This window comes from Conger conger, chromosome 8, assembly GCF_963514075.1.
Source record: "Conger conger chromosome 8, fConCon1.1, whole genome shotgun sequence".
Taxonomy (NCBI): domain Eukaryota; kingdom Metazoa; phylum Chordata; class Actinopteri; order Anguilliformes; family Congridae; genus Conger; species Conger conger.
In genome coordinates this window covers 43,188,708-43,211,527 of record NC_083767.1, presented here as the reverse complement: position 1 = coordinate 43,211,527, position 22,820 = coordinate 43,188,708, and the positions used below count along the sequence as shown (strand labels likewise).

At 45.0% G+C, this 22,820-nt stretch overlaps 1 protein-coding gene across 1 annotated transcript in view; it reads left to right on the top strand.

Moving 5' to 3' along the window:
- Positions 1-1,509: 1,509 nt before the first annotated feature.
- The window catches only part of camk1da (calcium/calmodulin-dependent protein kinase 1Da), an 87,719-nt gene continuing 66,408 nt past the window's right edge, over positions 1,510-22,820 (top strand). The window contains exon 1 of the mRNA XM_061252208.1: positions 1,510-2,042. Within this exon, the coding sequence (XP_061108192.1) occupies positions 1,948-2,042 (95 nt within the window). The 5' untranslated portion in view covers positions 1,510-1,947. The remainder of the gene's footprint in view (positions 2,043-22,820) is intronic.

Genomic DNA, 22,820 nt, shown 5'->3' with positions numbered 1-22,820 from the left:
GCTGTGGGTAACCTGGGGTCGAGAGGAGAGGGTGTCATCATACTGGTCCCAGGCCCCATTAGTATTCTGGGGATTTTCCTCTTTCCAGATTAGTCTGCTCTCTCTGCAGTGTGCTAGCCCACTCTGCTGATAAAATAAGGTCTGCTCACTTACAGAGCTACATAAACCCCATTTCAGCCAGGGCCACGGGAATCCTTTGGCCTTTATCTGCCTAAAAGGGAAACTAGGGAAAATTGTCAAATCAAGGTAGGGAAAATTGCTGACTCAGTGCAGTGGGGGGTGGGGCTGGGGGGGGCTGGGGGGGGTTGGAGGAATGGATTTTCTTGAATGAGAACTGCAGTAGTTTGCAGCAGGAATACTCATGAGTGCCTTACGCAGAAGACCTGTCTGAACACCAGCGAGCCTGCAGAATTTCAGATGAATACTACGGCTCAGGGTGTCAAAGTTCTGTGCTCATTTTTATTTATTTATTTTTTGTTCATGAGGGCAGTTCAACATTATTGAGAAAACATTGCTGCAGGCTCTATACTGATATCTTTACATCAGTGTCACCCGCATACGTTTGAATGGGTTACTGCCTGGTATGAGAAGGGGAAGAGCAGATTAATTGATGCATGGATGTTTAGCCTGTGTCCGTCCCACCCCAATGGCAATGGTACTGTCCTGCAGTGAAGAAGCAGTTTTGTGCTTTGAGATCAGAGCTCTCAGAATGCGAAGATATCTCACCTACAGTATGGAGACATCACAGTGGTGAACCATTGGGCTTCTGTGACTTCCTGTACTGTGAAGGTCAAAAATGTCTGAACCGAGGGTGAAAGAAGAACACCTGCCGAGAACATTAGATGTGATGAAATTATTTTTCAGTCAGAAAGGCTGAAGTCTGTGCAATGTGATGGATGTTTATAATAATAATAATAATAATAATAATAATAATAGCAGCAGCTGCAGTAGTAGTAATAGTAGCCTAGTATCCAAACCCGTTGACAATACTTAACCTGTCATCATTTTTGTCAGAAATAAGACTATTTTGTAACTATATGGTCTCACATCCTAATTGCTTACTTTATCGAAATGTTTACTTCATTTTAAAGTTATCAATATAGGCTACATTTAAAAGTTGTTTAATCTATCGATGGAGGCAAAAATGTACACGTTTCTGTCTGAATGACAATCAGCAACAGTGTAGCCTCACACCAATAATAATCAGGAGACGTCATTTGTATTGCAACCATTTCCCTGCCATTTTGGTCAGTATCGGTTACTGTAATGATCGAATTTATACAGTACCTATTACATTTATTCAAGAAGCATATTTTTTAAAACCTGACTGTGTGTAGTAGAACTTAGACGCTTGGCTTAGACGCAAGCGTGGTTTTGGTGCAATGCGAATTATCACACACGCACGCACGCACACACACACACACACACACACATGCACACACCGCTGACAGCTCGAGCAGTGAGCAGCATCCTACTCGTTCTCTCATTGCCATAACAACCAATGGCACAGTCAGCGTGGTTCAATAACATATCCGTCTCCGTAAAAAACATTTTGATTGAAAATATCTGCAAAGAATTTCGCTTATTTTAGGGGTGAAAAGTCTTCGCAGAAGACATTGGAAAACGAAGGTAACATCTACCCCAACAATTTAGCTACGTAAAACAGATTAGCTCAGTAACGTGCAGGTGCATCCGCCGGGAGAAAAGCAGTCTTCTTCAGCGGCGTGTGCCGATGCGGAACACTTCAGTTTGACAAAGAAAGAAGAGCGAGAGATCGAGGGCGGCGGTGACAGATCGAAAAGGAAAACAATACGGAGAAAACTGTCCGACCTCGCTGACTGCGCGTGGCTGCCCGTGAGAGCAGGAAGTGCAACTCGAAGCGTGGGAAAGCGTTTATTTACTCTGGGGGTTTTCTAATTCGGCTTTTGCGTTTCCCCCGGTTCCATCATGGCAAGGGAGAATGGCGAGTCCGGGACGGGATCGTGGAAAAAGCAAGTAGACGACATCAAGAAAATATTCGAATTCAAGGAGATCCTTGGAACGTGAGTAGCCCTAACTGAGTAATTCGACTTTACCTTATAATCAGTTAAGACGTGTCCCCAAATGCATCTTGTGCGCTACAGTAGGCCCCAGAAACTTTGTTGCCGAAAATACAGCGATAGGCTGTGCTCTGTGGCACTCTGTAAAGTCGGGGCGGTAATGATATGGAATATAGCCTAAGGAAACGCTTCACTGAACAAACAGACGATGCTTAAAAAAACCTGAGAACCTTCCGTCCATTTACAAATAGACTACGTATAATGACAGTTGTGTATATATTGTGTTGGTCACACTTTCATGTGGACCGTTTTACCGGTGTAATTAAATTTATTTTAGCATCAAAATTAAAAAGACAGACATGGAAAAAAACTGGTCGGAGAGGAACAATTATTGTGTTTGATTTTAACTCAAGGCAGTTTAGACTGTTTGAATGGGTTAGACCTTATTCGCAATTTTAAAAATAATAGGTTAAACAACTGTCGTCAATGCTGATTCACATAATGCCCCCATCGCATCTATATCTTATTTGGAATGTTCTCTTTATTTCTGAAGTCTAGCCTAGGCTGTAAACCGACCCCCACCCGACACTGATGAACTGTATTATAGCGTTCAGGGTGGCCTTTCTCCCTAGGAGAATTGAGACTGAAATTAATTGAGTCTGCGACCTTTAAGGAGCGATTGGACTTGTAGTGGTTATCATGTTATTTATGATGGATTATTTTCGGACACGGTCAAGTAGGATGTAGATAGTTTACTACAATTTTCGACCAGGTTGGTGTGCCAGTGTTATCACGGACAGTGGACAGTGAACAGTGAAGCATTATATCGGTCCGGTAAACGCTGGTATAACCTACCGTGTTGCTATTAGTGAAACATTGTCATAATGTATTTTCGTGCAGTCGCCTGTAGCAACACACAGGCTGATGTTGGCCCGACAGACTATCGCATCCATAAACGGACAGACTGTGAATTCCCATTTTACTGGCACTGTCCTTTTATTCCTTTCTGGCGAAAGGGAGTGAGTGATATTGGCAGGACCAGGAGCCCGGGACAGCCTTGGATTAACGCAGCGGGATTATTCGAGCTGGGAATATCCTCAGGGAATAGACGGGTCTGGTCATTGCAGGGTTACATAATAAGATTCTGAAAGTAACATAGGCTAATTTGAAAGTAGTAATTTGAAAAGTAATTTGAAATATGAAGACCTTTATAACACTTTGTATCATTTATGAAATACTTGTTTTGATCAATGCTAATTTGAGATTATATATCCAGGTGCTGGGGAAATTTTTAATGTTTATCGTACGTTTATCCGAGGGCAGAGAAAATTGAACAGCCAGAGCCTTTAGCTCTGCTATTGCAAAATGCAGCTCTGAGTCCTACAGGCAGTGGATAGTCTGTTGACAAATGTGTGTGCAGCAGTCCCCTTTTAGAAAAGGGGAAACCTGACACAAATAAAAAAGATGGGCTTTGGCTCTTTATATATAATTTAGAGAAGCATGGTCCTTAAATGCCCCTGCTAGCAGTGGCATTTCCTTTTGCTTGAACTAATTCTGTATATGAATCACATTGATAAAAGGGCTCTCAAGGGCATGAGCTGTTGGAAAATCATGGATACATATGGTGGGGGTCTTGCCTAACAACACCATTCACCCGTTATGGTGTAGAGTAGCTGTGGGGAAACAAAGGCCACGACCCAGTGGTTGTGTTCTGAGAAGGTCTTAAATTCTTGCCTACGGCTCACCTGGGAACTTAACCCCTCTCATTGCTGTGACACGGCCACTTAAGGTAACCACAAAACTGTGTGTTACCCCCTGGGTAAGACCATTATACAGCAGCTGTCTCTGAATCTCATTGACACAACCTGGTACTCCCCTGTTTGGTTGGTGATAGCACTTGTTCCGTAGTGTCTATGCAGCATTTAGGCCCCGGCTCTGAATACAGAACCGCTTTGCTGAAATCCAGGAACAATGAGAGCAGCAGTGACGCCATAAAAACCAAAATATTTATTGAATTTCATTTCTGGACACAAATCAGGAGGTAGGTAGATAACATAACCGCAATTACATATAACAGCTCTTTCTATATGGTGCAGTTGGGCATGCCATTTGACATGGTTCTTGGTCAGATCTGTCGATTTCGGTGTGTCCGATTTACTTGCCAAAAAAAACTCCCCTGACCCATTGTAACCATGAAGCAGTGCCAGCCGTCTGTTCCTCTGTATCAGCCCAGAGTCTGATAGCTCTAAAGCAGCACCAGGACCATCTGTGACAACACTGGCCAGGTTTAACAGTGAGTGTCTGGAGCAGGATTGGACCAGTGGCTGACCACTCTGTAAACATGCAGATGGTACAGTGGTCAAGTCTGCGGCAGCTTGGGCGTTAAGCCTTCGCTCATAGGTATAGGCCCACAAGCCTCAGTCTATGAGCCAGACTGTTGGCTGTATGTGAGAAGCCTTAACTTAGACCTGCCTCACACCATTAATATTTAATCTACTGCGATCTGTATCTGTGTTTACCTTTGCAGCGTAGGTTCAGTGCGGCCTCCCTTAAACCAAGAAAACCAAGACAGAAATGGAAAATATGGGTTGCAGTGTGATATCGTATCTTAGCATGCAAGCTGATAGGGAATCCAGTCCCGTCTCGCATCACTAATCGTTTAGGGAATTGTTGTTTCGAAACCGTAGTGCTGGCGTGTTTTGGCTCGTCAGTTGCCTTTGTCAGATCATGGCTTCCATCTTGTTTCTCAGGTGTGCAATCAGTATAATTGTCCACCATTAATCAATCTCTTGCCTCCACGACAACAAGGAATATCTGTTCATTTTTTTTCAAGAGTAAATAATCATTTTCCGAATTTGATTAGAACATGAAAATCCATGTAATTGTGTAAACTTTTAATGAAACCAGGATGATCAGCAATATAAAAAATATTATAATATTGATATTAAAAAGTTAAGAGTGATTTTTAATTCCAGGAGGCTCTTCAATACAGTGAATAATATAATGTGTTAGTGTTGTAAAATAGCAAGTAATCAAAGCAAAAGTATTTGCTTACTTTGGAGGGGGCCTTGCAGAATGCTTAGTTTATCAATCGAAACTATCTCTTGGTGCAGGGGCAAATTAACAAGATTGCAACCTTGTAGTACTGCAGTAAAAGAAAGAATGTCTCTTTCTGCAAGTCATTCTCCATTGAAATCACTGGTGCACGTCTTCTCGTGACCAAAATGATCTTGGCTCGATTTTAGTTGTGTTTTATTTGTCCAGCTTTTTTGCTTTTTATCTTAGACAGTGGAATTGTGACTGAACAAGGAACACATTAATGGAATCTAGAAAAGTAATTGTACTTAACTGGATATCGTGGAGAGTCATCCAACAAGCAAAAAGTGATCATTTTGTTTGACACAGTACTGTATGGCATCTTTCACCCTTTGGGGGGGGGGGGGGGGGGTTTGTGGCATTTTTCTTGTTTTGTTTGTTTAACCACATTTATAAAACTCCTTCCTGCCCTGCTTTTCTTAACAGACTGCTTGGGTTGCCTACACAAACAGCAGGGCATAGCCCTATATAACAGCGGACAGAATTGTATTATGTAAATTGTAATTGCAATTGCATTTGCCTTCATCGTTAGCCTACCCGTTCCTCTGAATATCAGAGACATCAAAGAAAATAAGAGACCGGAAAATTATAAAAAAGGACACGGGAAGAGAGGATAAAGTTATAAGTTCATTGTTTAACGTTACGTCAAACTAAAATTGGCTAAAATTGTGTTTTAAGTATTTGGAAGGGAGAGCTCCTTGGAAAACTAAGTAGCTGCTGGAAATGGTGTTTATGGGCCAGTAGGGGGTCAAATAAACCCCAATGCCCCAGTGCAGTGATGGGAGACTGTGCTGTTGGAGATGCTGTCTTTCGGATTAGACATTAAACCGAGGCCCTGACTCACTGTGGTCATTAAAGATCCCATGATACTTACTGCATGGAGTAGGGGGTTCCCCGGTGTCTTGGCTAAATTCTCATTGGCTATTATTGGAATGTGCTCTCTCCCTCTCCACCCTAGCTAATGTTGGGTGTGCATTCTGCCTTGCAAAATGGCTGCCAGGTGGGAGCTACGGGTTGGTTGTGGTTGAGGCGAGTTTCCTCTTCATGCTTTAAGTGTGACAAACGTGCTATATGAAGCTGTCTCTCTGTCTCTCTGTCTCTCTGTCTCTCTGTCTCCCTGTGTCTCTGTCTTTCTGTATATCTGTCTAAATCATTTACATTGCGGGAGATGTCAGCTCTGGTAGAGACAGCGATATACATAGCATAAGTCGAATAGGTCTGTAGCATTGTGGTTAAGGTAAATGACTGGGACACCCAAGGTCGGTGGTTCTAATCCCGGTGTAGCAACAAAAAAATCTGCACAGCCGTTGGGCCCTTGATCAAGGCCCTTAACCCTGCATTGCTCCAGGGGAAGATTGTCTCCTGCTTAGCAACTGTACGTCGCTCTGGATAAGAGTGTCTGCCAATAATATAATATAATGTAATGTGTTTCTTATGACCCCTTCTGACCTCTAGGTCTTTGTTGTCATTCCCAGATGTGCTGTGTGTGTGCTCTGCCCACAACTACTGCAGTCACATTCTAGTCCCTGTAGAGACACAACATTTCAGGTTTGTTTGCAAACTTGTCACATCGTCATTCTTTTTTTTTTTTCTTTTTTTTTTTTTTACTCTTCTTTTTGTTTGTCAAATTCAACTCGGACACTGTCTATTGCCAGACCGGAGACTGAACTCATGCCTCGTGTGCCCTGCTCCACAAGCTGATGTTTTGGTTGGTTTTCGCAAATGTTACCATTGTGTTCAGACAACAGCAAGGTTATGTAAAGGTTCCAAAAGCTCTCTGTTTTAAGGTCAAACTTAGTGTTATGGGGTCAGGGAAGCGCCCTGATCAAAGCTAAGTGATATTCACATAAATTCCCTGATCGAGAATCTGTAACTTGGCTTTGATGTGAACTTTAACCAAAGCCCCCCGCGGCAAGACATTTTTCAAGCACAGTACAAATACTTGATGGTTTTAATGAGTGCCCCAAAGGGACAGGATTCAGATTATCTTGGGAAGTAATCTCCAGTGGATCCTGAAGGGCAACACGTTCTGTGTTGTCCCCATTTCAAGAATTGTGTGTGTGGAAACTGTTCAGCAGGAAAGAAAATGCAGCCATGTTGTGTAGGCTGATAAATACTGTGCCCACAATTGTTCATCAGCTTCAATTTTTTAGAAATTGCGTAATCTGCTCTGGACTCCAGCTGTAAATTAATATTGTAGTGATATTGATTTTGATGTATTTGATATTTGGTATTCTGCAGGAGTAACCTGGTCAGAAACTGTGTGGGTTTGCTGAATCCATTGTGATTTAGCAATGTCTACAGGTATCGGATCCCTGCAGCTGAGCTGTTTGAAGTGGCTCTTCTGTGACTCTATCGGGGCTCAAACCTTACACTAAGTACATGTCATCCATCATTGGCCTTGGTGGCATATTCCAGCTTTTAGCCAGCAGTGCCTTCCTGAGTGGAGCTTTGGCATGAGTATTATTTTCCTAACGGACACGCTCATACAGATTTCTATCTAAATATGCGAAACTGCTGGTGCTGGCTGTGCTTGGGGAAGGGCTGATACTCTGTTTAGCAATGCGCTGGGGCGTCTCTTACCGCTTGCTGACGCGATGACTCAGAGTTAGCACAGGCAGCTCGCCCTGCGTCTCTGCTATCCGCGGGTGAAGCAGGGCTTTCTGGGAACTGCGGCTTACCCGGGTTCACCTGTGAGCGATTACAGAGCGTGATGCGACTGCAGCCATTACCCTCCGATCAGCCGCGACCTTTACACACACTGCACCCAGGCACGGAGCTGCACTGAAGGGCATCACCTGCAGACAGACAGGGAAAGCCCTGCAGAGGAGAGAAAGAGAGGGAATGAGAGAGGGGGGAGTGAGGGAATGACAGAGAGAGAGAATGAGAAGGAGAAAGAGGGAGACTGAGGGAGAGAGAGATGTGGACAATACGCAAATGAGCAGCTTTGACTCTGAGTAATAACTGTAAGTGCACAGTGGGCTGTGATACCGTGGTTCAGCAAAACACGAACACACACACACACACACACACACACACACACGCCACACACACATGCTCTGTGGCTTCACCGCAGGATTAAAAGCAGCCTGTAATCGGACTGATCTGGGCAGAAGCCCTGCACTCATTACAGGGAGAGACACAGATTATCCCCTACACAGGCTTCCCAGTCAACACAAGTATCCGTCCATGTGTGTCCTCTGCCTCTCTCTCTTTTTCCCTGCTGTTGCCATTCTCTTTCTCTCTCTCTTTCTCTCTCTCTCTTTCTCCCTCTCTCTCTTTCTCTCTCTTTCTCTCTCTATCTATCTCTCTGACTCTGCCTTTCCTTCCTTCTCGCTCCCAACTCCCTTGTTCTCTCTCGTGTGACATTTAAAATTTCAGAACCCATATTGGAATGACAAAAGATAATGCTTTCAATCCTGAAATAATAACAGAATGTAAAAAACCCAGTAGGGTGCTGACAGACAAGGTGCACAGTCTCCTAACAGACATGGTACTTGCCTGGAATAAGAATTGGGTAAAATTGCATTTCTGAGCGTGAAGCAGTTGCGTGTGGCAATAAAATGACTCTTGTAGAAGCAATGTAGCGATAACTAAAAGTAATGAACAAAATCCCTCCTTTCCCCAGGTTCATTCTGAAGCTGTCCTGTGTTTGTGAGCCAAAATATGTGACGATATAGCAGCCGAGATTGCCATGTTAACTACAGTCGGAATATGGAGCCACTTGCTTTCTGATCAGCCCCCCTCCCTCATTATGCCGGCATACTGTTTAATTTAGGATGTTCAGTTAGGCAGCCAAAAACGGGCTTGAATTCCTGGCCGAAATATCTACATCTACCCTACAAGTGATTAGACTTCCATGACGTATGGACATTGAAGTCGCTGAGTATTAATAATATTGCAGTAAGTACTCCTCCATTATCAGCTTACCTTGCTATTCATAGAGCCCTATAACCTGTATGCAGAGTGCGGAGGAAGCATCAGCTAATGTCACCCGCGTCGTGAACGCCAAGGCCTTTGCTCTGAAGATATGTGAACAACGCGAAAGCCCTGATCTCTGAGGGCATTCTTTCAATTCCCTGTGTGTTCCTGCCTGGCTCAGTTTTCCGACACTGTATTCATGCCACATCTGTTCCACGGGACCGTTTTCGTACCCTGGCCTTCAGGGTTTGGACAGGACGATAGATTATTTCAGCCATCCCGTTGCGCTGTTTCTCATTACCTGCTATCCTTTTGAATTTTCCCATAGATTTGAATTTACAGCTACAGTGTCCATAAATCTGGTCTCCAGGTCGCAGAATCTGGAATATTTTTGGTGTGCATTACAGCATAAGCCTCATGATTAAAGAGATATGTCACTTTCTGGGGTTTTTCATATTTTTTCACCCATACAGTTTTTATGTGCAAAGATGTTTTAGATACTTGTGGACGTTTATGATGACCAACCTGTACAAGCTACTCGAAGAAACTTGAAGGGCATTTTTTATTTTAGACCTCTTAACTGCTGAATGCCCAGTAACATTCTAAAGTCAGCAGGTCATCAGAAACATCTTTACATACTTTTTTGTCTTTTAAAGTGCACAGATACTGCCAGGACCAGTAGAAAACATCAAGAATCTAAGGTAGTTAACTATCCCTTTAAAGATCTGAAAGTTGAAGGCATTTCCGTAGTGGTTCCGTGGGCGGCCTGTGGCGGCCTGTGGCGGCCTGTAGCGTAGTGGTTAAGGTAAATGACTGGGACACGCAAGTTCGGTGGTTCTAATCCCGGAGTAGCCACAATATGATCCGCACAGCCGTTGGGCCCTTGAGCAAGGCCCTTAACCCTGCATTGCTCCAGGGGAGCATTGTCTCCTGCTTAGTCTAATCAACTGTATGTTGTTGTTGAGGGTCTGCCAAATGCCAATAATGTAATGAAATTTCCAAACAGTATTTGCATGTGTCCAGTGACCATATGACCAGTGTCATTGGGACTGGGGTGTGTTGGTGGGGGTTGGCTGGCAGCTAGAAGTATACAGCTACCATACCTCCTGATGCTAATCAGGCCAGCACAAGTACAGTTAACCAAACTTGCCCCCAACAGCTGTATCCAATGTCCTTCTTCCACCTCATGTCCTTGGATAGCTTCCCTAATCTCCTTGATGCCACCAGTTCCCACTATATCCACTATTGTCCTAATTCTAGACTGTCTGCCGTAGCTTTTCCCATATTTTGCTGAGCAGTTTTGTTGAGACAAATTGGATCACAGAGCACTGTGGGGCTGTTAAGCGGTAATTGCTTGCAATATTGATTTCACAGTAGCCTATTATTTGGGCCCAAAGATAAAACAACATATTAAATGGTTCAGACTTCTTTTTACCTAGCTTTTAGTGCTACAGGTAGAATGGAGACTGAGGTTGTCAGCGGTGCTGGGCTAATTTGACTCTGTAAGTGTGGTGGAACATACCGCATACCACATACCACAAACATAGCTCGTCTCTGGTTGGGTGATGTCACGGGAACATGCAGTTCCTGTCCCAGAAAGATACTGGGGATCTACTCGCCAACCCTTCTCTCACACTTTGTGAGGAACTTTCACGCACAGAAAGTGAGTTTAGAGGATAAAAACCCCTTTTTAATGGTAATGTAAGGTGAACGATGGCTACAGTAGATACTCGCTGAGTCCAGGCTGTTCTGTTTTTCAACGATACGCATGTTATAGCGCTCATCAGATATTTCCGTGCTTCGAGCCAGATGATGTTTTCTGTGCGGCGAGAAGCCAAAGAGAATGACAACAGTCTCCTCTTTAAGCAGAGTCTGGCCAAACGGTTTACTCCTCCACCTCTGCATAACGGTCACGACGCAACACACACACACGTACGCATGCTCATCCGGCGAGCCCAGACGGCAGTAAATCCTCCGGAAACGGCCTCTCTCCTGATTCCAGCGGTTTCCCGGGATAATCACCCGATCTGACGCGGTGGGGGGGGGGGGGTTGTGGATTCACTCGTTATGGAATAACAGCGTTTGTCGGACGTACATTTGCTTAAAGGATGTCGCCGGAGCGGAGTAGCTCGCCAGAGGACTCGTGGCTGCGGTACAGACAGCGGCATAATTAGGCTGTCTCCGCAGTTAGACAGTCGACTTGCGGGCTTACCTGCTCTAATGTTTCCCAGCGGTGCGGCTCTGACTTTAGAGAAGAGAGGGGGGACCTCCGGCTCGCTCTGCACTGCCACTCACATCTCCACCCAGAGCCCCGGATCGGTCCCCGCAGAAATACCGTCTTCATGAAAGCAGAGCTTTTCCGAGCGAAAGGGAAGAGCTGCTGGCGGAGGAGGGAAGGGGACAGGAGGGAGGCAGACATAAATAGGAAGTAAAGCAGAGAGAAACAGACAGGCGGAGAGGCAGGCACACACAGAGGGACTCAAACGGATAGAAGCAGAATACAGAAGCGGAGAGCAAAAGAAATGGAGATATGTTATGTGCGTATATATATATACAAAGGCGGATGGATAGTTGGAGAGAGAGAAATAAATGAGGAAAAATGACGTCTGGGTGTGTTCAGAGCGGTTTTCAGGTGTGTTTGGCTCTTGAGCCCCTGTGCGCACTGCAGTTTTATTCTGTGTTTCTCTTCGACGGCTCTCCCTTTGGGCCACACCAGCTCTCCAACACGGCGCAGGGCAATCGGGCGGTGAAGACGGTCGCTCTGGACTCTGCTGTCGACGGGCCCCCCTTGTCAGAGCCCTGAGCATGCCCTGTTCCCCTGTCTCTCACCCCTCTGACCACCCAGTTGTGCTTTTAGCTGCCTGTGTTGTCAGAACAAGTCTCCAGGATTGTCACTCACTGTAGCTGTGGAGCACCGTATGTGGATACCTGCCTGTAACTCTCTTTTCATCTTTCTTCCTCTCTCTCTCTCCGTTTCCATCCATCCCTCTCGCCATGAACTTCCCTTCCACATGGCCCTGGGGTCTCAATAATAATAATAATAATAATGGACTTAATAATACTAATGTAAATAAGAGAAGTGCATCAATAACAGCAAATGAAAATACAATTAAACAGTTAGGATATTGAATATGACGAGGTTGATAAATCTCTAGAAGGATAGTTAGAACTGACAGTGAACAGATATTTCACACGGTAAAAAACAAGCTTATAAAAGTGTGTTTTTCATAGATTAATGGCAGACTTGTGTGGTCTGCCATTTTAAGGACAGGACACTGCTGTTGTTTCACACAGCCAGCATCCTCATCACTGTCATTACTGCCTTTGCTTCTCAGCCTGGGATCCTGAGATTGTGTTTATACTCCTGGCTCTGATACACCCTTCGTTATTACAGCTATTATTTGTATTTGCGCTTTCTGCAGAGGCCTGTATCCAGGGCGACCGGTAAAGCTGACATGTCGCTCCCCCACACGAGGAGCTGTCCTGGGGGAGCGCCCCTGCTGCGCACGCCCACGGCTCCTGCTCCTCGGCGAATCCGTGGAACGCCGTGCTTTTCGTCTTGATTTTACCTTCTGTCTTCTGTTTCAAATACAGCTGCAGGAAAAAGTGCTTTCCCCCCCTCCCAGCAGCGAATCTGAGCCCTCCCAGTTTAATAGAGTAGCGAATCAGAGCCCACCCAGTTTAATAGTGTAGCGAATCAGAGCTCACCCAGTTTAATAGAGTAGCCTATCAGGGCTCACCCAGTTTAATAGAGTAGCGAATCAGAGCCCACCCAGTTTAATAGTGTAGCAAATCAGAGCCCACCCAGTTTAATAGTGTAGCAAATCAGAGCTCACCCAGTTTAATAGAGTAATGAATCAGAGCTTACCCCGTTTAATAGAGTAATGAATCAGAGCTCACCCAGTTTAATAGAGTAGCGAATCAGAGCTCAGCAAGTTTAATAGAGTAGCGAATCAGAGCCCACCCAGTTTAATAGTGTAGCAAATCAGAGTTCACCCAGTTTAATAGAGTAATGAATCAGAGCTCACCCAGTTTAATAGAGTAATGAATCAGAGCTCACCCAGTTTAATAGAGTAGCTAATCAGAGATCAGCCAGTTTAATAGAGTAGCGAATCAGAGCACACCCAGTCTAATAGAGTAGCGAATCAGAGCTCACCCAGTTTATTAGAGTAGCGAATCAGATTCCATCCCCTGGCTCCCAACACAAAGCACGCAGGTTATTTAATCCGCCAGCCCTGTGTCTGGTCCTCACCACCACCATCGGCTGGCAAACGTCCTTGCGTTTAATCCCCGTTCCTGGCCCGGGGTGCGGGCGTGTGCTCGCAGCGAGCCGGGGAAGCTCGGCCGGGGGACGGTGGGCTGATGACGGGGGGATTCGCCGGAGCTCATTCCAGGCGCTGTTATTGCTGCCACATTGAGGCTTTGTTGCGCGCTCTGTGTGCACCAGCTGGGATCGGGGCAGAGGAGGGCAATTTGATGAGCGATTTGGAGGCCTTCCATTGGGAACAAGCTTAAGTGAATCCAGCAGGCCTGTAATGTATTAGAGCCTAATTGAAAGTGTACAGGTTGGTATTGGAAGGAGTGTGTTCGGTGAGCGGGGGCATTTCAGGTGGCAATTCACTTTGTGCCCAGGTTATGAGTACATTGATGTAATTCAAATAACATCATTTTTATTAACTTGCATGATTATGTAGCGAGAGCTACTGTGTGAAGGAGCGAAGGTTATCGTGTACAAGCCTAAATGCTCAACAGTTTGTACCTTTTCTCTATGTTCCCCATGGCAGCTGATTGAGTCAGAACCCCACTACACTGTTTTGGGAAATGGTTCATTTGTCCAAACGGCTAGATTTCACTGCAGGGCAAGCCATTTTCATATAAATCACTTTTACAGCTAATGGGTTATGACAGGTTATAGTTAAATATTAATGTGTAATGCAGCCACAAATTGAACAAACATAGAGGTTAAATGACCTTGAAAAGGGTCTACTTCTCTTCCCTTGGCCACATGCAATGTTCTCTTTAAAGTTTTGATTAATGGGTTTGTATGCTTAGCCCAGCAACCGATATAAAACTGGAGGCAATAGAAGTTCTCAATGCTTTTTGGTACAGGTGCTCTTTAATCCTGTTACAAAAAGGGTTTTATGAGGCTAAATTTACGGTAAGCTGGCCTGATAATGTAGTAATTTGCTTATCTCGGCAGCCTTTTTAGCAAGAGCATTTTCATCACTTTAAGCATGGCCTATCACCTTCTCTCTGTGAAGGACCTGCCGTGACCATTAGTCTTCTGCTCGCTTTCCTTCTGAAAAAGCGCTGAATCTCGGAGCTCTTTTTGCCTCTCTGTGCGTTTTGTGCGAGACCTACTTAGCGAGGGCTGCATTTGGGGTTGTTCCCTCTGAAGGGACAGTGGAGTAGGTCCCTGGGTAGCGCCTGGCCCAGTTGTGGAGCAGCGTGTCCTTGAGCGCAGGGGCGCTGCAGTTGGGCATGCAGCCCTGCAGACACCAAGGACAGAGAGACGAGCAGCCTGGGCTGCAGGCCACGGCAAGAGCACGTACACGCACATACATGTACATACACATACTCACACGCACATACATGTACAAACACATACTCACACGTACACGTACATACATGTTCATACACATACTCACACGCACATACATGTTCATACACATACTCACACGTACACGTACATACATGTTCATACACATACTCACACGCACATACATGTACATACACATACTCACACATACACGCACATGCATGTACATACACATACACACACATACATGTACAAACACATACTCACACGCACATAAATGTACAAACACACACTCACACGTACACATACATACATGTTCATACACATACTCACACGCACATACATGTACAAACACATACTCACACGTACACGCACATGCATGTACATACACATACTCACACGTACACGCACATGCATGTACATACACATACTCACACACGCATACATGTACAAACACATACTCACACGCACATACATGTACAAACACATACTCACACGCACATAAATGTACAAACACACACTCACGCGTACACGTACATACATGTTCATACACATACTCACACGCACATACATGTACATACACATACTCACACGCACATACATGTACAAACACATACTCACACGTACACGTACATACATGTTCATACACATACTCACACGCACATACATGTACATACACATACTCACACGCACATACATGTTCATACACATACTCAGACATACACGCACATACATGTACATACACATACTCACACGTACACGCACATGCATGTACATACACATACTCACACACGCATACATGTACAAACACATACTCACACGCACATACATGTACAAACACATACTCACACGCACATAAATGTACAAACACACACTCACACGTACACGTACATACATGTTCATACACATACTCACACGCACATACATGTACATACACATACTCACACGCACATACATGTACAAACACATACTCACACATACATACATGTTCATACACATACTCACACGCACATACATGTACATACACATACTCACTCGCACATACATGTTCATACACATACTCAGACATACACGCACATACATGTACATAGACATACTCACACGTACACGCACATGCATGTACATACACATGCTCACACACACATACATGTACAAACACATACTCACGCACATACATGTACATGTTCATACACATACTCACACGCACTTACATGTACATACACATACTCACACACACATACATGTTCTTACACATACTCAGACGTACACGCACATACATGTACATACACATACATGTACACGCACATGCATGTACATACACATACTGACACGCACATACATGTACAAACACATACTCACACGCACATACATGTACAAACACATACTCACACGCAAATACATGTACATACACATACTCACACATGTACATACACACGTATATACACATACGCACACATACATGTTCATACACGCATGTACATATACATACTCTCACATACACATACGTACATTCACATAAATACACACGCACATATACATGTATACGCACATACTCAAACACACACACGTACACTCGTACACATACATACATGCACATACTCGCATGTACACCCAATAATACTCACACTTACACTCACTTACACACACACTCACATGCATGTCACTCTGCCTCTTGTTCATGGCCCAGGCTGAAGCCAGGTCAGTAGGGGAGGAGGAGAGGGCTGTCTTGATTCTCAGTGATAGCTCACTTAGTTCCATTTCCACACAGGGGTGAAATCCGCCAACGCGGTTCTGTGAAAATGGGAGGCAAGGCCTGACAAACAGTCCGTTCTTCTTTCCTTACACTGCCACCAAATACAGGATCGAGTCACAGCTCTCCGCCTTTCGCAGAGGAGCAAGTCGCAGCCCGTTCCATTTAACTGAGGATTGAGTCAGCTCTGTGTTTTACAGAGCAAGCAGAGGCCACCCTTTTAATAGAGGAGGTAGTCGCAGCGCTCCCTGATTTATCACAACGTCCCCCGTTTAATAGTCTGGAAGGCGAAGACGTGCTCACCAAACTTGCTCTCATAGTTCCATTAGGCTGCCACAGCACTGGAAAATCTCCAGCCAGTCGATATTTAACCAAATTGGCCCCAGTGGATTTCGCCTTCTACAGTACAAGATGAACATTTTTCAGAATCAGAGGGACTGCGGGGGCCTCAAGTCCAGCAATTCCGCTGGATTTTTTTTTTACCGTTTAGTCAGACAATATTTAATAAGGCTGCTTTGCTGTTGAATTTCAAAGTGTAAAATCATCATAATAGCCCTGCGTCTGCTGGTTGACTATAGCCATCTGTCAGCGGAAAGAAAAACAACACGCATTAAACCAATCAGTTAGGTCTGTTTTTGATATGGCTACATAACAGAAAAGCAATGTGCAATGCAATGTGTATTGCTATTGTACATAGTGAGGTACAGTGACCCCCCACTGCCCCCTTTAAGTGACAGTGTTAAAGGTACAATAGGTAATTTCAGACTCCTAACGGTCAAGCGAGGAATTGCAGCAACAGACAACCTCAAACCTCAACACTGTTTATGCTTCCCACAATCTATGAATATATAATGCCTGCCGTCTTTTCGTAGTGTTCTAGTAAGAAAAAATGTCACGGAACAGGTGACTTTGAGATCTTGACTTTGGTGCTTGTCTGGAGTGCAATTTCGGCAGCAACACAAACAATCAGAATAAGCCCCCAGAATGCCATTGGCTGTGGCAGTTGGAATCATTTTTCAACCAATGAGCTTTAATTGCTGTCCAGCTGTACAATGTTTTGATACATTTGACAGCCCAACAAATGTACCCTTTGAAACCAGAATTTAAGGACTATAAACACAGGCATAGGGTGTCAACATGTCAGTGAGCCTTTTTCAATGATAGGTAGGGGCTTACAATGGTCTTGCAACATGTTTTAACATGAAAATCTTACCTATTGTACCTTTAAATTTCCAAGTGTCCCAATGTTCCTTCACTGCCTCTGTTGCCTATCAAAGGGAGGAGTCTTAAATGCAATTTATAGATAACCGTTATCCCAAACACTATTTTACATCTGAGTGAAAGTGTCGAAATCAACGTCGGTCTGTGCGAATCAGAGCCCACCCAATTTAATAGAATAGCGAATCAGAGATCACCCAGTTTAGTACAGTAGCGAATCAGAGCCCTCCTGGTTAAATAGGTGAGGCACCTGATTCCCCAGCATGGCTCAGCATGACAGGGCAAGTCCTCTGGTATCACCGACCAGCACCGCTCATTTCACCTGATTTCACCACGGCCACCCAACCCATCTCCCTGAGATAAAGCAGCAGTTCCCGTTCATATTGCGCCAGCGCCGTTGCTGTTGCCGTTGCGATTCGCGTACACGGGGTCAGCGTCCCAGCACTGCTGAGCGTAGACCGAGTCTGTCCTCACTGGCCTCGGTCATGACTCTGGCCAATCACAGCCCTCTTTGGCTTCAGGAAACGGGATCGTGTGTCATCGCTGTCACGAGCATTACTGTGTGTGGAATCAGACAAGAGCCGGCAGCCACGTATCTCACACTCCCGGTGCGTTTGGGAAGCGGCTGGGTCAGGAAGTCATGCTTTCATAGTGAATATAGCCTGATGACAACAGTATCCAGCTATATGAGTGTTCAGGCAAATGATCAGGCTTTGCGGTATCATTGTGTCATTGTGTGCGCTGAACTGTAATGTCACACACATAATGAGGTTGTTTAGATAAAGGCGTGAATTCAGATGTTCTGGTAACGCGTGGTGGAACTGAAGATGACAAATTAATCGGGTGAAATATTTAACAGGCTAAACGGACAGTCCTACCCCTGGAGGCAAGCTCCATTTAGGCTGCAGGCGGCTCAGATGTTGGCTGTCCGCCCAAAGCACCGACTAGACCAGCTGTGCTTCGCCCATTTCTCAGAAAATTGACAGAATTTTGAGCTTTTAGTTTTTCTCAAATGAACTGATAACATTACAGCAGCAAGAAAAATCTTCCATCTACACCGAGCCCCATGCGATGCTGAAATGTGTAGGACGTTGGAGGCGGGTGTTTCTCTGAAATGTAATCCAGTATTTTTACACTGCGTTCAGTACAGGATCTGGTAAGGATTGCTTGTGTCTGATTCAGCTGCAGCATAGTGCACTCCATTTCCCATAATTCCACTTCCTGTATGGAAGAGGTTCAAATATAAGACCCCCTCCTGTGAAGTTTCTGTAACTCGGCACCAGCGCGTTGCAGTGTCTCCTGGGTAACGTGTCCTGTAACATCTGACCACGCGGCAGAGGACAGCGGACAATCCCATTATGCAACAGGACACTGAGTGGTGGGTTGGAGGGGGGTTGGAGCAGCAGGTCTGGCTGACACAGCCGGAAGCCTGGGGGGGGATCTGAAGCCGGGAGAAAAGCCCTGCCCCAGCGGAGCCTTCATGAAACTTTAACGTATTTACTGAAGAGATCATATCAGGCCAGCCGGTGTGTGCCACGCTCGGCTCTGCGGCCCAGCTGCTCGCCATGGTTACGCCTGGGCTACCCACCACTGGGAATCTGATTTATTACTTTATAATTCGGTGTTGCCCACCGCTAGGAGAGCTCACACAATGGCATCCACTAATGCTTACCAACATGCAGGTTCATAATGGACCTCTAATGCTGCCTCTTGCCAGGCTGTTCTATCACAATGCTGCCTTGGCCTACAATGCACTTAAATAAATACACTTTATTGTCAAAACGTACCAAAATGCTATGAAAATGCCATTATCAAAATACACTTATTCGAAATGTTGAAATGGTAATGATTGCAATTTTAGATACGTGGTATGCCTTATACTACTGTTCAATATATCTCAATTATATTTTCCACATGTACAAAATCCATGAGCTAACAAGGCAGGTGCTGTCAATGTGGTATAACCTGTACCTATTACCTATTACCTATTACCTGTAACCTGTAACCTGTAAGCTGTACCTATAACCTGTAAGCTGTACTGATAACACAGCTATTGAGAAAGTTGGCAGTGCCCTTATTCAAGGCTTCAATGGCAGCGCTTACCCCGTTCATGTTTCTGCCTGCATCTGTGCCCTTCTTTATAAGATCACTCAGTTTTATTTGCCATGCACTCTGCTCGCTTGAAACGTCTCGCTAATTTCTGTGTAATGTACAACCATATAACGGCTGACCAAGCATTAGCCACGTTTGCATGTTATAACGTGTGCACATCACGTGTGCGTGTCTCTTTCCTCTCGGCTTGTGCCAGGTTCATCGGTGTGGATTGAGCTAAACGGGCATGTTTGAAGCGCAGTCTGCGTAGGAGCTCGTCTGTAATTAAAACGAGTGTCTTCCCACGCATTCACTCTCTATTCTCTATCGTTTCACCCCCTCCCCATAGACCCAGGCCCTGGCATTACATTTATGCAGGAAAAACCATCAAAAATGCATTTTACAGCTCTTGTCCGAAGTGATTGGCAGGTTTGGCGCTGTATAATCGAAAATGTTGTGGTTGTCCTTGTCAGCTGAAGTTCGTGATAATTTGGCTAGATATGAATCCTTGGGGTACTTGGATTAATAAGCCACTTTTCTTCTGTTTCGTAATTTTTCTCCTTTGGTTATTATTACTTGGTTCCACAATTCAAATAAAATTATTAGTATTGTTGTGAATGGCATATTGATGCGTGAATAAACATGTTTTTACCAAAAATTTATATCACCAATATCAAAGTAGTTTTTAAACAAAAGCAATATATTCTTTGGCTGTGGTCTATTATTGATTCATGTCAAAAACTGAAGTAAATCTTTGAAATTTGGACAGTGCGATTATTGTTGTTTAGTTTGACGGACAAGGACTTTAATTTTTCTCAGAATGACACTTCAGACATACTGTGTATGGTGTGACCTTTCTGTGTACTACCCCGTTTATAGGAGGAAGTTTTTCTGCGGTGTGTCAGGTCTCTTTGTGGTTATTTCTGAAGAGAACACTGAAGTGTGCGAGTGCAGTGTTGGACACAGTGCCATCCTGTGACTTACAGAAAGGCATCTGCAATGATAACAGGGTCACGGCCTAACCTAGCCTGTAAATAAAACGAGCGTAATGTTTTAATTCAGTGCTACAACAGGCTTCCTCTTGCTCTGACAGTGAGGTCACGCTCAGGTTTTCATCCCAGCGTGACACTGGGTTTGTGGAGTAGCTGTTTGTGTATGACTGTATCTATGAGTGCGCGTATGTGTGTCTGTGTGGGTGCGTGCGTATGGTTGATGAGTTAATCTAGGTGCAACATCAGTGTGCCTTTTTATTGTTCTTTTTTTCTCTATTCCCTCAATTTGGAAAGCCCCTAAACTTGCCTAATTTGCTGGATGTGTTTTGCACAAGTTTTTCCCATAATTCCTTTGTGTGTGTGTGTAGAAAGTGTATTCAGCGAACGAACTGGATAACCACACAACAAGCACAACAAACTGAAAGAATGTGTTGAAGTGGCATCTTTACTGGGGATGGGGGGGGTGCTCCAGTGACCCCCACCACACACTGTAACCCTGGTAAAGGAGGTCCTCCCACCCAGCCCTGGGGGGCCTCTGAGAGAGGGGGCTTTCTCTGAGTCTGCTCTATCCTCTCTCTGGGAGAGTGGTCTCTGTTGTACCACCGTGCTGCAGGAGGGCGAGGGTGGAGGGAGGGGCCATGTGGGTGATTCTGCCCTGCTGCTCGTGGGAGGAGCTGACGCATCTCTGCTGTGTCACAGCCCCTGAGAGAGAGAGAGAGAGAGAGAGAGGGGGGGGGGCAGCAGACAGAGTGAGAGAAAGAGCGAGAGGGGGAGAGAGAAGAGAGAGAAAGAGAAGGGGGGGGGGGGGGGGCTTCCTGTGGTTTCTGCAAAACTGCAACCGAGAGCTGAAGGTGGGACGGCCCTGTTAGCTACACAGTCCCCCCAGCAGGCCGTTCAGCCCAGCAATGATAGCTTTTTCCTCCCACTAGAGTGTAAAAAAAGTTTTCCCCTCCTATCAATCTTGGAAAAGGGGGAGATGGCACTACCCCGTACCCACTGTCCAGGATAGCCAGTGCCCTGCTCCTTGTCTGTTTCCAGCTCCTGTGCTGGCAGAAACCCCCTGAACAGTAATGGAGGCATCTGCTTCAGTCTCAGAGTAATGGCATATTTTGATAATTCTTCTGCCAATATATAGTTATCTAATGTTAACCGATGGAAAGAAGAACAGTGAGTACCTTTCAAGGTGCTATTCAGTGTTCAAGGGTTGGAAACAACTGTGACCTTGAACAAAGCCCTTTACTTCACTTACTCCAGTATGTCTTTTTAAAATTAGGCTTGTAATTTTCAGCTGTAAGATAAGAAGGAATTGGCTGTCACAGCCTTTTACATGGAGGGAAGAGTGGTCGTCTTGCAGTTGGAAAGGTTGCCAGTTTGATCCTCCCCTTGGTCTAATCCGGACTAAGCAAACGCGTGATGTTGTGGTTGAAACAATAGACTTTTAGCCCAAGGGACTTAAAATGCTCTGGCGTAACTACCATCCTCCCGTTCCGACCCAACAGTCAAATACGTTTCTGAATTAGTGGAATATAAAACGTTACAGAGTCGCATCCCATCCTGACTGATTGCCAGATTAAGAGTGAGGGGAGATTAACATTTTAATTGTGGGTTGTGTTTTGTGTCTGTGTTGTGTGTGTAGTGTATTTGCGTGTGTGTGTGGTGAATGTGTGTGTATATGAGTGTGTGTCCTTGTGCTTGTGTGTGTGTGTGCGCGCGCTCCTGGGCTCAGATACCACCCCCTCTTCGCATGCCTCTCATACCGCAGGGGTGCGTGTTCCTCCGTGGGGACTTCACCAGATGTTTGGGCGTCGGGCTGCGCTCTGGAGGTGTTGGGCTGCGTGGGCGAGAGGCGGTCACTCCGCTGTGCTGCAGCAGCCTAGCGCTCACGACTCCCTTTCGCACTCATTTTACTGTTCACAGAGCAAAACTCCGTCTTAACAGTGCTTTTAGTCTTGTCATGAGATTTAAGATCTTATTTTCTCTCAAGTAGCTTGTTTTAAGTTACTGTTTGCCATTGCTATAAAATAATACAAAATAAATAATTCATCATTTAACTGATGCTTTTATCCAAGGCCACTTACTGTTGATTAGACTAAGGCAGGGGTGTCCAATCTTATCCAGAAAAGGCCATGTGTGCAGGTTGTTGTTTTAGCACAGCTGATTCTACTCATCAAGGT